The sequence below is a fragment of the Amphibalanus amphitrite genome, unplaced genomic scaffold, assembly GCF_019059575.1.
Source record: "Amphibalanus amphitrite isolate SeventyFive unplaced genomic scaffold, NRLGWU_Aamphi_draft 001050F_arrow, whole genome shotgun sequence".
NCBI classification, from domain to species: domain Eukaryota; kingdom Metazoa; phylum Arthropoda; class Thecostraca; order Balanomorpha; family Balanidae; genus Amphibalanus; species Amphibalanus amphitrite.
The window spans coordinates 165,299-183,721 of record NW_024882544.1 but is presented as its reverse complement, the minus strand read 5'-3'; the positions used below and the strand labels follow the sequence as shown (position 1 = coordinate 183,721).

General features: G+C 59.0%; 2 protein-coding genes across 3 annotated transcripts; one reads left to right on the top strand and one right to left on the bottom strand.

Moving 5' to 3' along the window:
- Positions 1-56: 56 nt before the first annotated feature.
- Positions 57-3,478, bottom strand: LOC122369577 (nucleoporin SEH1-like). Of its 2 annotated transcripts, none has more exons than XM_043344422.1 (2): positions 3,426-3,478; positions 57-1,804 (listed from the first exon to the last, which is right to left on the bottom strand). In XM_043344422.1, exon 2 carries the CDS (start codon positions 1,741-1,743, stop codon positions 652-654), a length of 1,092 nt encoding a protein of 363 aa, XP_043200357.1. In that variant the 5' UTR covers positions 1,744-1,804; positions 3,426-3,478; the 3' UTR covers positions 57-651. The 2 variants fall into 2 exon arrangements, with proteins under 2 accessions (XP_043200357.1, XP_043200356.1); XM_043344421.1 differs by having other exon boundaries at positions 3,385-3,442.
- Positions 3,479-5,491: 2,013 nt separating this feature from the next.
- Positions 5,492-15,080, top strand: LOC122369573 (protein ELYS-like; the record flags this gene model as incomplete). The annotated part of the gene is made up of 2 exons (XM_043344413.1): positions 5,492-6,205; positions 6,703-15,080. Coding segments are annotated over 2 exons (8,442 nt in total), but the record flags the coding sequence as incomplete, so codon positions are not given.
- Between the last annotated feature and the right edge of the window lie 3,343 nt (positions 15,081-18,423).

Below are 18,423 nucleotides of genomic sequence, written 5' to 3'. Positions count from 1 at the left end.
AAGTCTGATGCCAGCAGTTGTAAATTGAGAAGGGGTCTCGATTGAAAATAGTAAGCTAAATCGTTTGCATTTTATTGGCATTCACTGCGAGTAATGGTATGCGCGCGGGCAGCTCAGTATCCCAGTCATCGTAGCCACATTGTAACAGTGAATGGCGCTCCTCACCCCCTCCCTCCCTCACACGCGCAGAAACCGTGCGCAGCCAAGCATCATTCCACAAACATCAAACATTCACCCTAAGGATCACATTGCTCTCACATCCGCACATGAACATCACCCCATAATCACTGAATGGTGAACACTGAACGAGCCTGAGAGACAGCCCAAGTTCGAACCCACACGATACCGTGTGAGGTAGGCTGCGGCACACGCCGACCTACGTACACCATGACACACCAGGCCCGGTCAGCGAAGATACACAAATCGTATGAGAATCCCGGCGTAGGCACCGCATTTCAGCTGTCACGAACTGACTCGCGTGGCGACTGCAACCGACACACAATGCTATGACAGAGGCGGTGATGCATGTACGGCAATAGCACGGTTCTGGTTCACCCATCACTGTCGGCTATGCCCCTGCCGTATGGTTCGAAAAGTATCAATCGCCGCCTCACAGTTGCGTGTGCTTGAAGATGCGAAGTGGGCTGGCTGTCAGTGCCAGGCCACCTCATTCGGGTGTTTGATGGTCCCCATTTTGTAGTACTTGGCCGTGGACAATGCAGTGGCCGACACTGATCCTGCAGCACTCTTCTCTCCCTCCCGACCAGCCGTCGAGCCGCTGTCGGCTAGCAGCTTACACACACACTTCCAGTGGTTCAGGTAGTTGGCCTTCCAGAGTCGGACGCAGCCGTCGTCTCCAGAGGAGCCCAGGATGGTGCCAGTGATGCTCCAGGCGACGCGCCACACCACCGAGCGGTGGTCCTCCAGCCGCGCCAGCTCGCGCACCTCCAGCGGACCGCTGCCGTCAGCCGGCGGGGTCAGAGCGACAATCTGCACCGCCGACGACGCGATGCCCAGCACGTGGAATGAGCGGCCCATGTTGGGCGCAAACGCGATGTCGTGCACTTTGTCGGTGATGGCGGTCAGGTTCTGCACCTTGCTCCACTTGCGCGCGCTCTTGCTGTACTCGAAGACGAGCACTTTAGCACCGCCCGTGTGCGGGTTGGTAGCGTTGGGCGGCTCCTCGGACCCGGCCGCCAGGAGCTGAGACAAAAACGACGGCGCCGGCGACCAGCTGATGCACGAGCCGGCGCAGCGCATGTTGAGCTCGTGCTCCAGCGACCACGTGCTCAGGTTCATCACGTCCATGGCCTCGTAGATGCGGATGACGCCGTCGGCCGAGACGGTGGCCAGCTGGAGACCCATGTAGCGCGGCGAGAAGCGCACGTCCGACACAGAGGTACGCGAGTCGACTAGCGGCGCGCGCCGGATCCACGTCGTCTGGTGGTGGTCGCTGGACGCGTCGCTGACGATCTCCTCCCAGACGGCGGCCGTGCGGTCGAACGAGCACGTGGCTAGCACCTGGCCGAACTCTGGGTGTGCCCAGGTCACCTTCCACACGGCGCCGGAGTGAGCGCGCCACGAGCACGTGCACTGCCACTGGTCCTGCTCGTTCTGGTCCCACACCTTGACTGTGTGGTCGCTGGAACAGGTGGCTAGCCGGCGGCCATAAAAGTCAAACGCCACATCATTGATCAGGTCATGGTGGCCCGACTCAAAGTTGCGATGCTTGGATGTACTCATGGCTGAGCCCCAGATGTGATGTCAGACAGGTCCTGCACCAAGCAGGACAGCAGCTGTGGTCCTGAAACAAGACAGGTTTGAGAAATGAGTGACTCAGGTCAATCAATGAAAATGTGTGTCAATACAGAGTTGACTGTTGATAAGATATCACCTTAGCATCGCCCCAGCCAGCAATTTGGTTTGGCTCAAGTTCGTTTTACCCCAGCAGCTCCAACATGCCAGATTTGGGATGGTGTAAACGGAATGCCGTCAGAACAGGGGGTTTGGGTCGATGGCTCTATTCCGGTTAGCCAGTCTTAGCTGTAGAGCATAGCGCTTCAGAGTTGGTAGGAATGGTTTCAGACCAGAGACCACCAAGTCGTCCAGCTCACAGTGTATATAAATAGTCCAGCTCAAGTACCTAGAGCTCCCTGCCACGGCGTGCTATGGCCAGGTCCGGTTGCCTCATAGCTGCTCTGGCTTACTGTGGCTGAAGTATATACGGTTGAGGTATGGCATGGCTGATATGGCATAAGTCCGGCTGTAAAGTGGGCGAGCTCTGGGAATTGGGATCATACCAGTCAGCTCCAGTACAGCTCCAGACCTTGCCCATGCTTTGGATAGAGTAAATGCCAGAGCTAGCCAGCTGCCAGAGTAAAACCAGATATGGCCTGGACCAAGTTTGCTGGCTGGGACCTTGTCATTAACACTAGAGCCATCTGATATTCATGCCCAGTGTGGCTACTCAGCTTCTGGCAGTGATTCTGTGTTCTGAGGGAGATGGAAACAGGAATCCATGAGTTTACATTCAATGCATTCTCAGACAAACTTGCTGCAGAACTCAGAAGGGCATTGGTTGGAGTTGGACTCAATGGAAATAGAGCATGTTAGGCTTCGAGTCTACTGCGTGGTGAGGCAAGGCAAATTAAGGACAATGAACATCACATTTAGCACCCAGGGCTTAACTTATAGTGTGTAGGCTGGTGTGGTGGGTAGGTACCTACCACTGCTATCAATCAGCTTTTTCTTCCTGACTTTTCGGCACTTAAACCAGTAGCGGCAGTGTTGGGTAAGTACAAATTAACAAACCCTCCAAAATTTAATATGCATGATAGATAAGGCTTCAACTCACACATCAACCGTCAAGGGATTCAATGCTCCAAGAAAATCGGAGATAGCGTTAGTTACCTACTTTCGGCACCCTCTATCGCAAGATCACGTATCTGAAAGTGCTGCAGCTACCAATGCTGTACTACAGATGGAGGCGTGGAGATATGATCGCGGTTTATCAGCTGCTCCGCGGTGGACTGGACATGGACCCTCGCAACTTCTTCAAGATGGCAGCCGACAGAACTCCTGCTACAAGAGGACACCAATGGAGACTAGCCAAGCCGCGAGTGGTCTCCAGGATTCGGCGCAACGCGTTCTCCATCCGGGTCATCAACGACTGGAACAGCCTACCGTCACTGGTCGTCGCATCCGACACCCTGAACCAATTCAAAAACCGGCTTGACGCTCACTGGGCACACCATGCACACGACATCCCTCACGCAGATGAATAGTCAGACGCACGAGGAGCTCGACTAGAAAGGTTTCTAAAGGCCTAGTCTGGCCTATCCAAATTCTGTACTTCGTAAGTAAGTAAGTAAGTAAGTATCTTACAAGTTGCAAGGCCCTATATACCAGAGTATATAGCTATATACCGTATCTTGGCTTGAAACTCTTCACGCGAAAAACAGCAGCTCGCTTCAAAGCAATACCAATCAAATACCAATACCAATGCAATACCCGCAATACCTACAACCAATACAAATCTTTCGCCGGTATTTAACACAAACGCGCCAGCTTTGTAGAAAACAATGGCTTTATTTCAAACTATATTATTTGCTAAATATGACGTCACATTCCATTTATTTGGCGAAATGCTGCATGCTGATTTGCTGACTAGCTTTTCGTGACATCACCAAAAGCTAACATATGATTTTAAGTTTCCGTTGGAGCGCGCGTGGAGCTCGCTGGACGATTTGTAAATTTTGTATGGGGTTGGGGTTTGTTGGGCCGATATTTGGGATTTTTAGGGGTTAGTGGGATGTTTTGCTGCTTTCCGTAGTAGCTGACTACTATTGCACGTAATTAAAGTAAGTTGGTAGTAATTTCCATTCACAATTGTAATAAGATCGCTTACAAATCCGTCTCCGGCCACGGAGCCGGGCCGGGATCTCGATATCTCGATCTACATTTTAAATGATATTGATATATCTGCGAGGTTTAGTGCTAACATCAATATACATAAAAATTACTCCTGTATTGTTATCTGGTTATTTATATCAAATGTGTATTTGCCTACATTTCCCTATTTTCCTTGCTGAGCCGTCTTTCTCACCAGTAGGTAACCCAGCTAGCTAGGGTGGTTCAATTCCCAAGCAATGCATGCGATATTGCAGCTACTTGGCCATTTGGTTCAGCATGCCAGTTCCAGTTAGCATTTGGTCCACTAGGCATGGCACAGAAACCAAATAGCAGACATGGCACGGATTCCAGGACAACCAATCTGAATCACAAAAACAGATGGCCATTAGATTGATGGTCAAGCTTTGGATTAATGTGGAAAATATGACTAATAGAAGCCTCTCAATGAATCAACTATTTTGCATTCCTTCAGAGTTCAGAGTTAACAGTTCTGAGAAAAACCCTCGAGATCCATCTTGGATCCATGATCTGGGATCATGGATCATGGATCTGAGGTAGCGTGGAGAGATTTTCTCAGAACTGTTAACTCTGAATGAATGCAAAATAGTTAGTTCAATGAGACTTCTATTAGCAATTCTTTCCACCATTATTCCATGCTTGAAGACCATCAATTGGCCTGGACCATCTCAGTTTTTGTGATTGGTTGTCCTGGGAGTGGGATCTGTGCAATTTCTGACAAATTTCATTTTGTAACAATTAGTAGACAACATTAGTAGGTCTGACGTCTGTCATGTGCAACTACATCAATTTGGCAGTTGGCTGCTGTAGCTTTCCTGTGGTACACACCTACCTACCTTCTCTGCATTAGCCATGCCATAGGCCATGGTTTTGTGCTTGCCTTAGCCCTTACTGAGCTGCAATGCATGAATACAGAGCCTGCATTTCTGGGTACTGTGGAAAATGACCATGTCCCAGAGAGTCACTGCATTACTATTTACTATGTCTAATAGTAGTAGCTGATAGGACTTGTTACAATTTCAATGAAAGAGTCTATTTTTGAATTGTATGAGCAAGTTCTGTCTTTTGGATCTCATTTCATGCTGGCTGCTGTATATTTATTTCTGCTTAATTTATGTGAACTTTTTTATTTGTTCATTTGAGTAGCAAGCATTTCAAGCATCTGAACAATGAACATTGAGTTAACTGCAAGAACTGCATTATGTCTCAATCACAGTGTATTCTAAATGTGTTTGTAATGCCCCTTTATGGTGAAATGACAATTTTTCAATAGCAACCTTTCAGTGCTAAACAAAACCCAGACCCAGTTTCCTGTGTTATCTGTGTGTGCTGTTGTGTTGCTGTGTCATGCTGAATGTGACCGGACTGAGTATCTAATGTGTCTATGACTGCACTGTTGGCAGACTGAGCAGCCATGGTGGTGGTCACGCCCAGTGGCGGCCACCGGCTGCTGCCGTTCTCGGCCGTCACCCACCAGCGGCTACATCAGGCGGCGGCGCGGCCCGGCGCCGACCCCGCCGGCGCCGCTGACCAGGCGCCGGGCGCGCCGTTCGGCCAGCCGCTGCCCGGCGGCCGGCTGGCCTGGGCGGCCAACGGCGCCGCGCTCGAGGTGCTCTGCTGCCGGACGGGCGCGCGCCGCGCCGCCTGGACGTTCGGTGCGCACTGCTCGGACGGCGCTCCGCCGCAGGTGACTGCCGTCTGCTCCGTGGCCGAGGCGGTCGGTCCGGCCGCTGCCCACCTGCTCGCCGTCGGTCTCGACTGCGGCGGCCGCTCCGACTCGGCCGGCGCTACCGGCGGCGGTATGGTGTGCGTGTTCGACCTGTCGGCGGCGGCAGTGGTGCGCGCCGTCCGACTGCCCCACCAGGTGACGGCTCTGCACGTGCTGCGCGCGCCGACCGACTCGGTCGACCTGTGTCCGCCGCTACAGGCCATGGGCGTGCTGGCCGCCGTCGGCACACAGGCCGGCTTCGTGCTGCTGCTCGACCTCTGCCTGGACGGGCCAGTGGACACAGACGAACGCAGCCCTGGCGTGCCCACTTACGTCACTGTACTGGAGCCGGCGGCGGCGCAGCGGCGCCACGAGCAGGCGGCGCTCGGCAACCACCTGTGTCTACCGCTCAACGACGCAGCCGTGGAGGGCGGTATGTACCAGCACCGGTCAGCGGCGGGCCGGCTCGAGCACGCCCAGCCTGCCGACGACACCTGGGTCTCGACCGTTCACTGGCTGCCCCAGCTGCGAAGCCTGGTCGTCGGTCTCAGCTTCGGATGCTTCCAGGTACGGAGTCGGGGCTGCGGGGGAGGGGCGGATGGAAGCGGGGTGACATTGTTCTACGGCAGCTTCTCCTAATGGAACTTGCAGGTGGAATGCATATTTTTTGCGTTACTTCTCAGTTTTCCCAGTTCTCGTGATGCAGCAATGTCGTAGGCTAAATATAATGCGATTGTGGCAGGGCTGGCAGCTGACGCATTACTATGAACTGTCTAACGATTGCCGTTATTTGTACTTTTGAAAGTACTGTACGACTATTGCACCAACATTTAATGTTAATGCAAGACATAATAAACTGAGTTTTGGTGGTTTGGTGGTGGCAAAGTGTTTCTTCAGTTTTCTTGCTATGTGTCATAGATCGATGGTGCTCAACAGTTGGGTTGAGAACGTTTCAATTTAGCATGTTTGCATTTAGAACTATTTATCTGGTTTGCATTTTCACGAATTTCCCATAAAATGTGGTTCCCAAACTGCGCTGTGAGCTGCTATTGTGCCACCGTCAGGTGTGGAGTCTGGAGACACTTCAGTTGGAGTTCGCCAGTCGGTACGAGGCCGGCCAGCTGCCAGTGGTCGGCTGCGTCTTCCTGGAACCCGAGAACGACCCGCGCCGCTTCGTCTACCTGTGGGTCATCAACAGCGTGCCGGCCTACCACGACATGAACGGCTCTGTGGCCTCGGCGGCGCTGTACGCGCTACTCTACACAGAGCGGTCCTGGGAGGAAGGCATACCCGTCTACCGCGGCCTGCAGCAGGCAGGTCGGAAGCTGGTGTACGATCTGACCACCACGCCCGAGCAGCCGGACGCCGGCCGTGTGTCGGCCAGCTGCCTGCTGTCGGCCTTCGCGCTGCCGGCTGCCGGCCTGGAGAGCAGCGGTGGCGGAGACGACAGCCTGGCGCCGCGAGACGGCACCTGCTGCGCGCTGGCCTGGGAGGCGTGGACTGAGGACGGCGCCTCAGCCTGCACCTGTCTGGCGCTGTTCGACCTGAACCGCTGGTACCAGGCGCAGCTACCGCACCGCGTGGACGCGGCCGGCCTCGAGCGCTGCGAGTACCTGCGCTTCTTCTCGCTGGACGCCAGTGACGGTATCGTGATGGGCGTGTCGGTGCGCGCCGCCGAGCCGCGCTCGGGTCTGCTGACGGCCACCCTCCTGCTGGACGTGGGCGTGCAGACCATGTCGTTCTGCGGACCGCAGGAGCAGCTGCTGCGTGCCCTGCAGGCCACTGGAGGCGCCCAGCTGTCACAGCCCCTGCAGGCGTACGAGGCGGCGCGCCGGCTTGGCCTGGTGTCCGCCGGTGCCGTCTCTCCGGCCGAACAGCGCGAGGCGCTGCTTACTCTGGCGCTAGAGCGCGGCTTCAGCTCGCTGTTGGCGTCGTGCGCGACACGCTGGTCATCAGGAGACTCCGACCCGGGCGGCTGCACGCTGCGCGCGCTACTCAACTGGCTGTGGCAGCACGCCGTCGAGGTGGTATCTCGCATCGACGCATCGTGTGTACCGCTGTTTGACATGAGCGCCGGGAATCTCTCTGACGAAGATCTGGCCATCCTACACGGACTGCGCGCTCAGTTGGACGGTATGGTCACAGTTCTAGACACTATGGCCGCCAGAACTCCAAACACTGACGGCGGCCGCGCCGAGCTCGAGTCCAAGAGCTACGTGCTGCGTGTGCGTAGTCTGCACACGGGTGTGATCCTGTGGCTGTGTCACGCCGGCCTGCTGCCAGAACAGGCTGACGAGGAGGCCGGCGAGTCAGTCGAGTTCGCGTACCCGGGCGCGGCGCTAGCGCAGTGGTACGCCGAGCGGCGCAGACAGCTGGGACGCCGCCTGCTCATGGTGGACGGCCTGGTGGAGGAGCTGGGTGAGCCGCTGCGCGCCTACTGGCAGGAGGACGGCGACGGCGCGTACCCGCCGCGCTCGCTGCAGGCGCTGACCCGTGCCTACCTGCTGGACGGGGTGACGGACGTGCGTAAACACCGCCTGCTGCACTATCTGCTGCTCGACCTCAGCCGACTCGTCTCCGACGAACACCACGACACGCTCAAGTCGTTCCCCTCCAGCTTCGCCATGCCGCCCAGCCTGATCAAGCTGACGCACGCCTTCTGGCACCTGGATCACGGCAATGTGGACTCTGCTCTGGTGTTCCTGATGGACCCGCTGGTCCGGCCGGCGGATCTCAGCGCCTGGCAGCACCGGCGCGTGGTAGAGTCGCTGTTGGCGCAGCAGGCGCCGCGCGCTGCCCTGCAGTACGCCCGGGCGCGCCACCTCCCGGCGCCGCACGCCGCCGATCTGCGGCTCCACCTGCGCGTGCTGCTGGATAACGGTCTGGTGACTGAGGCGCTGCGCTATGAGCGCCGCCACCGTCCTCTGGGAGGCGACGAGCTCACTGGATGGCTCCTGGAGGGCTGCAAGCAGCGCCGCCTGCTCACACAGCTGATGCGTCAGCCGCTGGACGCCGCGCTCGAACGGCAATTCATCCAGTTTCTGGAGAAGAACGCGGACCGTGAGTGTGCCGAGCTGCTGCACGTGTTCTATCTACAGCGGGGCCGGTACCGGGAGGCGGGCGACCTGCAGCGGAGACTGGCGGCCGCCGCTGCGCCCCCTGCCCCGGCGCGGGCCGAGTTTCGGCAGTCGCTCCATCAGCTGCTGCCGACGCTGATCCACCGCCGCGACGGCTCTCCGTCGGCTGGAGTTCCCCGTCACGGCACCGTCGCCAGTCGCCGCCGCCCGCTCTCGGCACAGCTACACCAGGTGCCGGCCGACGTCCGCTCGCGCGCCATCCTCATCCAGGAGGTACTCGAACAGAACGGCAAGAAACCAGCGACTCCGGCGGTCGCCGCCACGCCATTCCGTCCTCGCCACAAGCGGAAACTGCCGGAAGATGATGACGTATTCGACAGTCCGGCAGCCGGCCAGCGACGTCCGCTGCGGCCCGACGTGCGGCGTCTGCTGCAGACACCGCCTGTGCGCCGGGCGCCGCGCCGCTCCGATATTGAGCCCGGCACGCCCCAGATGACCACTCCAGCCGCCACCAGGACGCCGCAGTCAATTCTCAAGGTGCGCCGCTACTTGGAATCGAGCGGCGCCTCGCGCACTGAGGACACGCCATCCAAGCAGCTGCGGTTTGGCATGCTGCGCGGCCGCCGCTCGCTGGAGGAGAGCCGTGCTGATCATACTCCCCCGCCGCTGGCCACTCTTTTCACCCCTGGGAAGACGCCGGCTCCTCTGCGTGCTCCGGTCCTCTCGTCCGCGTCCCCGGTGGCTCCCGAGCACTCTCAGACTCCGTCGACTCCCGCGCCGGTCCGACTGGCGTCTCTGTTCACACCTGGGAAGACGCCGGCACCGCTAGCGCCGCGCATCAGCCGTCTGCCCGAGCCGCGGATCGCTATGGCTGAAGTATTGACTGCCGCCGAGCGAAAACCGCCGACACCCGAGCCAGCCTCACCGCCGAGCAAACGTCAGTCGCTGGCTAGTGAGCTAGACGACAGTGAGTTCTACAGTTTCGAGGCGAGCCCGACGGTAGCTGAGCAGACGCTCGAGTTCTTTGGCCGCGAGCGCCAGCTGCAGCTGGTAGAGCGCTCCTGGCATGACGAGAGTGACGTGGTGACGATGGGTGGCGACGTGTCGCGCAGATCACATACTGGTGACGACGACGAAACGATGAGCGAGGGCTCTCCGGCGCATGAGGATGAAGTTGGACAGCGGCACTCGACTCCACAGCAGGAGCTGCAGCGGCGTACCGTCGGCGACCAGGAGCACGAAGAAGCCGTCGATCCGCGGGCAGAGCTTCATCTGGTGACCCCTAGTCCGCGCCGAGAGCTGCACCGGTCAGCCCGGGCAGCCGTCTGTGATACTGAAGAGCTTGGTGACAGGTCGGGCGTGCGCGAAGAGCGTAGCGAGGTCAGTGCTGTGATTCGTACTGAGGTGTCTCCCGTGAGCGCACGAGCGACCGAGCCGACCGCACTGTTGGAGAAAAGCGAACAGAATCAAATCGTGTCCGAGGAAGATCAGAAATCAGTGGCTTCAGAGAATGAATCGGAGGCTGCTGCGCCTGAAGAAGAACCAGCCATGTCAGAAAAGGATGAGGGTGAGCCCGTCACTCCGTCCGAGGACAATAAGACACCCGCTGCGTCATCACAGAAGAGCGAGCGGCGTGAGTCCAACTCGTCTGGAGAGTTTAGCCCACTGATCGGTAACAAGTTCACCAGTCTGGCGGCGCTGGCTGATGCCGAGCCGGCGGAGGGTGGTCTGGAAGCGCTGGAAGCCCAGATTTTGACGGGAGCTGACAACAGCCCTCAGCGGGCGAAGCCGTCCCCTGAGAAGTCGCCGGAGAAGATCTCCGCCGGCGCGGCCGGTGAAGAGCCTCTGGTTGTGAAGAGGACTGCCTGGGTCACTGGAGAGGAGAGTGAGACGCAGGATCGCACCCTGAGCTCGCTCGAGGCGCAGATTCTGACGGGACCCGGCGCGGTCTCTGCTGGGAAGGAGACTGCAGGGCGGGAGTCGCCAGCGCCGGAGGTGACGTCAGGAGCAGAGCCGTTAGCTGTGAGGGAGGCCGCCTGGGTGACCGGTACTCCAGAGAGTGACTTGTTGGACCGCAGGCTGGCTGAGCTGGAGGCTCAGGTGGTATCGGGTGGTGATCAGGTCAACACTGGAAGCACCGAGTCCCACCGCCGCTCCATACCGGACGAACAGTCTGCAGTCGAGCGACGGACGGCCTGGGTGACCGGCGTCCCGGACGACGACGAGGAGACATCACCGATGTCGGAAAGTTACTTGGCACCGCCGGCTGGCTTGCAGGAAGCTCTGCAGAGGATCGACCAGGCTCTCCAACTGCCTGATCTGTCTACGACGATCGGGCCAACGGCCATCACCTCTGGTGTGCTTTCAAACAGCTCGGAGGCGGTGTCCAGTATGACTCTTCGACTCGAGTCGGACAGTGAGGACGAGCAGGAGCCGCCGCAGTTCGCCGGCTTCACCTCGCTGCAGCAGGGGCCGGCCGAGCCGGCGGCGCCCAGTCCGCCGCGCTCGCCACCTGCCGACCGTCTGACTCGCTCGTCTCTGCTGCGTCGGCCCAGTCCGGCGGCCGGGTCGCCTCTGCTGACCCCACGGCGCAGTCTCCGACGGCGGGCCGGCTCCGGGGCCGCCGAACAGATCACCGAGAAGACAACCGAGACAGACGTGGAGACCCAGGCGGCTGTAGAGACCACGAAGGCAGTCGTAGAGTCCACGGAGACTATCGTCAAAACCACGGAGATGGCTGTTGAAGCCACGGAGGAGAGGACTGTTGAAACCACGGAGAAGATAACCGTCGAAACCACCGAATCAGCTGTCGACTCAACTAACACAGCCGTTGAGACTGCAAAGACAAGGGTGGTGACCTCGGAGACAGTTGAAACCACGGAGACAGTCACCGAGCCCACAGAGGCAGCCGTTGAAATTGCAGAGACAACCGCGATGGTGACCACGAAAACAGTTGAGACAGCGGAGACAGTTGAAACAATGGAGACTACTGTTGAAACTGTGGAGACGGCCGACGACGCCACGGAGACTGCTGCTGAGTCCACAGAGGAAGCCGTCGAGTCCACAGAGGCAGCCGTCGAGACAACCGCGGTGGTGGCCACGACAGTTGAAACAACAGAGACAGTTGTGGAAACTGTAGAGACAGTCGTTGAAGCCATGGAGACGGCTATTGAGTCCACAACAACAGCCGTTGAGACCAAGGAGGCGGCCATCGAAACCACAGAGGCAGCCGTCAAATCCAAGGAGACAGAGTCCACAGAGGCAGCCGTTGAGCCTGCAGCAGAAGTGGACGGAGCTGGGTCGGAGCCGGTGGTGCCTGCCGCCGCTGCGGGGACGCCGTCCTCTCAGGAGGTCGGTTCAGCGGAGGAGGACACGACGCCCTCACCAAAAACTCGGCGAGCGATACCGTCGCCGAAGAAAGAGAAAGCCGTCACAAGATCTCCGGAGAAGGCAGGACAGTCCACGTCGCCCGTTGTCAAGATCACCACGCCAACCTCATCTCCACCAACGAGGCAGGCGGCGGCGGCGGCTGCGCGCGCCGAAGTGTCGTCGCTCTCTCCAGTGGCTGAGGAGCACCCCTCGGAGGCTCCTCCATCGCCGCCGACAGACTCGGCCGCTGCTCTGACCACCCCGTCCAGAGCGCGGCGCAGCGTTCGCCGCAGCGTTGGCGGTGTGACTCCCCGCTCCCGGCTCAGTCTTCTGGCGGCCGTGGATCCTCTCTCACCTGTACCTGAAGGGCGCAGTGTCGGAGCTGCGAGCGGCGAGCCCGCTGAGCCGGACACTGCCGCTGCCACAGAGGAGCAGGAAGGCGAAACTGAGGAGCCTCTGCCGGAGCCGACCTCCACGCGTAAGAGCGCTCGCCGGAGCGCCTCTGCGGAGCCAGAGCAGGCACCAACCTCCATGCGAAAGAGCTCCCGCCGCAGCGCCTCGGCAGAGCCGGAGCAAGCGCCGACATCCGCAAGGAAGAGCTCTCGGTCGCGGGCGGGCTCGGTGGGTCCGGCCACGCCTCTCCGACGCAGCGCGCGGACCCGCAGCGTCTCGCAGGAGCCCGAGGAGGCGGGCGCAGAGACGGACTCGCTGCGGGGAGGCTCGGTCGAGCCTGGGTCACCGGTCTCCACACCATCCAGACGGCTGAGGACCCGACAGGTGTCAGAGGAGCCCGAGCAGGCCACCGCTCCCGCGACCTCGAGAGGCAGGAGAACGAGAAAGGCTTCTCAGTCGGAACATGGCGATGACTCGGTGTTTGAAGATACCACTAAGAAGGGAGCGGCAACCAGAGATGGCTCCGAAGAGCCCAAAGATAAGGCGGGCCCCGATACCACCGTCAAAACGAGGCGTGCCAGAAAAGTTTCTGAGGAACCAGAAGAGCCGACTGCCCAGAGCACAGCTCAGAAAACAAGACGTACAAGAAAAGCCTCTGAAGAGCCGGAAGAACAATCAGTGTTGGATACAGCAAAGAAGACCAGACGTACCAGAAAAACTTCTGAGGAGCCAGAAGAAGCATCAGTTCTGGACACAGCAAAGAAGACCAGACGCACTAGAAAAGCTTCTGAGGAGCCAGAAGAAGCATCGGTTCTTGACACAGCAAAGAAGACTAGACGCACCAGAAAAGCTTCTGAGGAGCCAGAAGAAACATCAGTTCTGGATACAGCAAAGAAGACCAGACGTACCAGAAAAGCTTCTGAGGGGCCAGAAGAACCATCAGTTCTGGACACAGCAAAGAAGACCAGACGTACTAGAAAAGCTTCTGAGGAACCAGAGGAACCATCAGTGTTGGATACAGCTAAGAAGACCAGACGCAGTAGGAAGACCTCCGAGAGCCAGGGAGAGCAGACGGCCGCAGACACCACACAGAGCGGAAGGCGAACGAGGAAGGTTTCTGAGAGCACGGCCGCTGAGGAGCCCACTCCGGCGAGAGCCACACGGACCAGGAAGATGTCTGAATCCTCTGAAGCCGATGTGCCTGTTCCTCCCTCTGCGAGCAAACGCACCAGAAAACAGTCTCAGGCGAGTGAATCGTCGGAGGCTGGCGGTAGCCCCGAGCGGGCGTCCAAGGCGCGCCGACTGCGGGGTTCCTCAGAGGACGTGGAGGATGATGAGGACGACGGCATGGCGCCGCCGGCCTCCCCGGCGCGCAGCACCCGCGCGCGCAGTCTGTCCGTCCAGCCGTCCTCGCCGGCTCGGCTGCCGACACGGGCGGTCTCGGAGCAGCCGCCCGAGACGCGCGTCACCGCCTCTGGGCGCAAACGGCGGCCGGCCAAGGGCTCGGAACCCGCCACACCACCCACCGCGGCGAAAACAGGCCGCGGAACGAAGAAGAGCAGGGCGGCGGCGGCGGCTGACGAGGACGAGGACCCGCCGTCGGACGGAGAGCAGTCGCCGCCTGTGCGCCGCGCGGTCGGCCGCCGCAGTCAGGCGGGTGCCACCGCGCGCCGCTCGGCGCTGCCGGCTATCGCTGAGGCGGCGGCCGAGGCGATGCCGCCGCCGGCGGGCGCGGCTGCCGGCCGTCGGCGGCGGCGCCGCACGACGCGCCTGCCCTCGGAGCCGCAGGAGGCCGGCAGTCCGCTGGTACTGGTCACGGAGGAGCAGCTGGAGGAGATCCAGCGCCGCTCGGAGGACTCGCCGGAGCAGGAGCCGCTGCCGCGCGACCGCCGGGCCTCCATCGCGCGCACCCGCCAGCGCACTGGCCCCCGCCGCTCGGTGCGGCTCTGGTAGTCACCTGGGAGCGACTGGGGCGCAATCTGCGGCGTACCGTCAGTGATGTTCGACTGTGACCGGCTGTGGTCGGTCAGCTGCTCAGCGTGTTCATGTATGAATGTGTGGGGTACTCGGAACGTGGGGGGAGGGGGTGGGGGGACTGTCAATTGTTCAGTGGCCACCACGGGTCACGCTTGTATGTGTCAAACGTATTTTGGATAACGACCGTCTCGCTGTCCATGCCATCGTCGCTGGGCAGTCGTTCCGAACGTCTCGCCTGTCCCGTGCCCGGCCCGTCGCGCTTGGCTTTCTCAGCGCAGGGAACGAACGTTTCAGTTGACAGCGGTGTGTGCTCGGTTTTGCGGTCGTTTTGCGTCGGCTTTGTACGCGATCCGAGCTCAGATACAATGATGTACGGTGTGATTTGGGGATAGATTCAGGGGCGTTGGGCGGTCAGTGCCGGTAGGGGAGCCGCGCGAGGCTGTCGTTCTCAGCGCTGTCACCGGCTGCATCCGCGTCGTCCGACGACGTTTGAACCGTATCATGAATAGCGAAATGTTCAGTGGCTCGCAGTGCTGTCCGTCTCTGTTAAACGATTTGTCACCGACGCCAAAACTTGTCAGTGAATGTGTTTAAGTTGAGTTACTACAATAAACGTGAGGAGCGCCTGTTGTAGTGTGCGAATGGCCGTGAGCCGTGCTCGCAGAGAGCTGCTGTCTGCAGATACGTCTGTATAAATGGGCGTGTGCAAATTCGAGCGCCGGAGGGTCGGTGGCGACTGGGAGCCTGTTGGGCGTGTAGCGCGCCGGGATAATGAATGCCAGCTCGTAGCACCCCCGGGCTAGGACGCAGTGCGTGCAGTGTCGGCGGATATCTCCACCCGGGTGACAGGTTCACACGGATTTGACAGGTGACAGAGGTTCGCACAGATCTGGCACGGGAGCTGACCGGGCGCTACTGGCTGTCTGTCTCCGCTTGGTAACCGCGGAGGAACGATCCACAGCTGGCGCCGTCAGCTGATAGTTCAGTGGGTCTGCCGGAGGTCCATCGCCCGCTCACCATCGCTCGGCTGATGAGCGGCCGCCGTTCGCCACATGACTCCGTCACGAACCTTTCTGACCACACTGCGGTCGGCCAGAGGTCACGGCATTATACCGGCGCTAACCCAGTTCGGAGCTGTCAGCAGCTTGACCTCTGAGCGGCCGGGGGCGGGCCGCGCCTCTGGGAGGTGTTCGCGCGCCGCCAAATCGCTGTTGGACACGAACCGCGCCGGGCTGCCCCGTCTGTCGGCGGCCGTCAGACTGGCCGTCCGTGAGCGATCCGCCGCCACGGACCTAATTCGCAGCGCTAAACGCCGCTCGGACGCCCGTAAATCGTCGCCGAATGGCTTTATTAGAGCGCTGTTCCGAGCGGCTGGGCACGGCGCACTCCTCTCCCCGCCCTGAGCCCCCCCCCCCTCCTCCCCCCGAGGAGGGCAGGAGCCAGGAGCTCCAGCCTCCAGTTGACCCGGGTGGGCATCAGTTCGGATAGCAGGGCCTGATAGCCTCTCCCTTTCCGAAAGATGTGTACCAGCCTGTCTTGCATTCTACCTAACGGGGCACCGAGTAACGTGCATGCCTCTCCTGCATTTTCATACACATTAGCATCTTCACTTCCACCCTTTCATTACCTCGTTTCCTCTCTCTCTCTCTCTCTCTCTCCTCTCTCTCTCTCTCTCTCTCTCTCTCTCCTCTCTCTCTCTCTCTCTCTCCCTCTCTCCCTCTCTCCTCTCTCTCTCTCCTCCTCTCCTCTCTCTCCCTCTCTCCTCCTCTCTCTCCCTCTCTCCTCTCCTCTCTCCTCTCTCCCTCTCTCCTCCTCTCCTCCTCTCCTCTCTCTTCTCTCTCCCTCTCTCCCTCTCTCTCTCTCCTCTCCCTCTCCCTCCTCTCTCTCTCTCCTCTCTCCTCCCCCCTCTCCCCCCCCCTCTCCCTCTCCTCCCTCTCTCTCTCTCCTCTCTCTCTCTCTCTCTCTCTCTCCCCTCTCTCGCTCCTCCTCTTCTCTCTCTCCTCTCTCTCTCTCTCTCTCTCTCTCCTCCCTCTCTCTCTCTCTCTCTCCTCTCTCTCTCCTCTCCTCTCCCTCTTCTCTCTTCTCTCTCTCTCTCCTCTCTCTCTCTCTCTCTCCCTCGCTCCTCTCCTCTCGCTCTTTCTCTCCCTCCTCTCCCTCTCCGTTTCCTCTCCCTCCCCCCTATCCTCCTCTCTCTCCCGCTCTCTCCTCGTCCTCTCCTCTCCCCTCCGTCCCTCCCTCTTCTCTTCTCTTCCTTTCTCTCTATCTCTCTCCCTCTCCTCTCTCTCTCCCTCTCTTCCCTCTCCCTCTCTCCCTCCCCTCTCTCTCTCCATAAACGCCGTTCCTCCGGTGCTCCAATGGGAGCAGACGTGCCGCCCTTGCACGCATGCCTAGCTCGCGCCAAAAAACGGCGCGACCACTGCTGTTTGGAATGAGCGGCATTAATGGACGAACTGGCCCGGGTCATGTCGGCTAGACCGGGTCGCGCCGGTCTAGCTAACCGGGCTGCAGTGCCGTCTCACGTCTCTGGCTGAACCGTCGGGCTGTCATTTTTGCCCCATACGACTACGACTGACCTTTGACTAACTATGTAGGTCACCACTAAACGCACCCTGGTTTCTACATATATGTAAATGCATGGCGCTGTCGGCGACGGTCGAGCTCCGCTTGCGCTGAAGACCTATCGCGGGATAGTGCACAGCACCACCGGTCACGTATTGTTCTTATTCACCAGTCGTTTGCCACCCCGAGTCCCACCCGAGGCGGCTGGTTTCCCGCCGACCACCGCCGGCCATCTCCGTCCCGGGCGGGTGAACGGGCGCCGGCTCCATAAATCGACACACGGCCGCTCGGCGCGCGCTAACAAGTCGCCTCCCTGGCACCGGTCGGGCAGTGCTTAATCACGCCTTATTGGAGCTCATTAGTGGCTATCTCTCTATCTGAGGCCGGTCCACCACGGGCAGGGTAGGAAGGCTGGTGTTGTTATTTGGCCGGTCGGCAGGACCGGTGTTCTCCAAAAATGGAATAACAGTAGGTATTTGCTCATTTTCGCCTTATGTGGTCCAAGTTCTGTGATTAGTGTCACTCTGTCCGTTTTGATACGTGTCGCTCGATAGTACAGCAAACTTCGTTCAAGGCGAAGACGAATTTCAAGAAGCACTGACCAAGGCGAATAATGGTCTGACTGTATGTACGAGGGGGTACCCAAAAGTAACGGGAATCGTTCTCTGTAGGCCAAGCCAGTTGTAGCTCGGCATTGCCCTTCTAGGGGCAAACCAGTCTGGCCCCTGGGACTTAGTTTGCACCGTGAGGTGACGAAATAAAGAGGCGCGGCCGCGTGGCGCACGTATTTATTGAAGCACTCCCGCCCGATCCGTCGTTTTTTTATGCATAGCGGAACTGAGCAACAACGCGCATCTGTGAAATTTTGTTTCCTGCTGGGGAAGTCCGCGACTGAAACGGTTCCAATGCTTCAAGTAGCATACAAATATGCTGCCGTGAGCATGACACGGGTTTATGAATGATTTTCCCACCTCGAAAGTGGTCAAATGTTATCCCAAAAGCGCCCCAAAAAGCTTGCCAAGTGAAGTCAAATGTCAAGACAATGCTGATTTGTTTTTTCGATGCAAAGGGAAGTGTGCAAAAGGAAATTGTTCCTCCCTGGTCAAACTGTCAATCAGGCGTTTTACTAGGACGTTCTGCGGCGTGTGTGAAACACGGTGAGACGAAAACTCCCGACAGGTGGCGAAGCGGGGAGTGGTGATTTCATCGCGGCAGAGTGCCAGCGCACACCGCCTTGAGTGTCAGACAATTTGGACAAAAATGCATGACCTCACGGCAGTGGCGCAGCCAGGGGGGGTGAAAGGGTGAGATCTCACCCCCGTCTCTAATCCTAGGGGCCCACCGTCGATTCGAACTGTAACGTTATGCAGCCTGCCAATTTTTTATCACTAATGTCAGGTCCGTCATAGG

Bases quoted from the DNA above. Each gene is read 5' to 3' on its own strand.
- LOC122369577 (XM_043344422.1), bottom strand. From the start codon at position 1,743: ATGAGTACATCCAAGCATCGCAACTTTGAGTCGGGCCACCATGACCTG.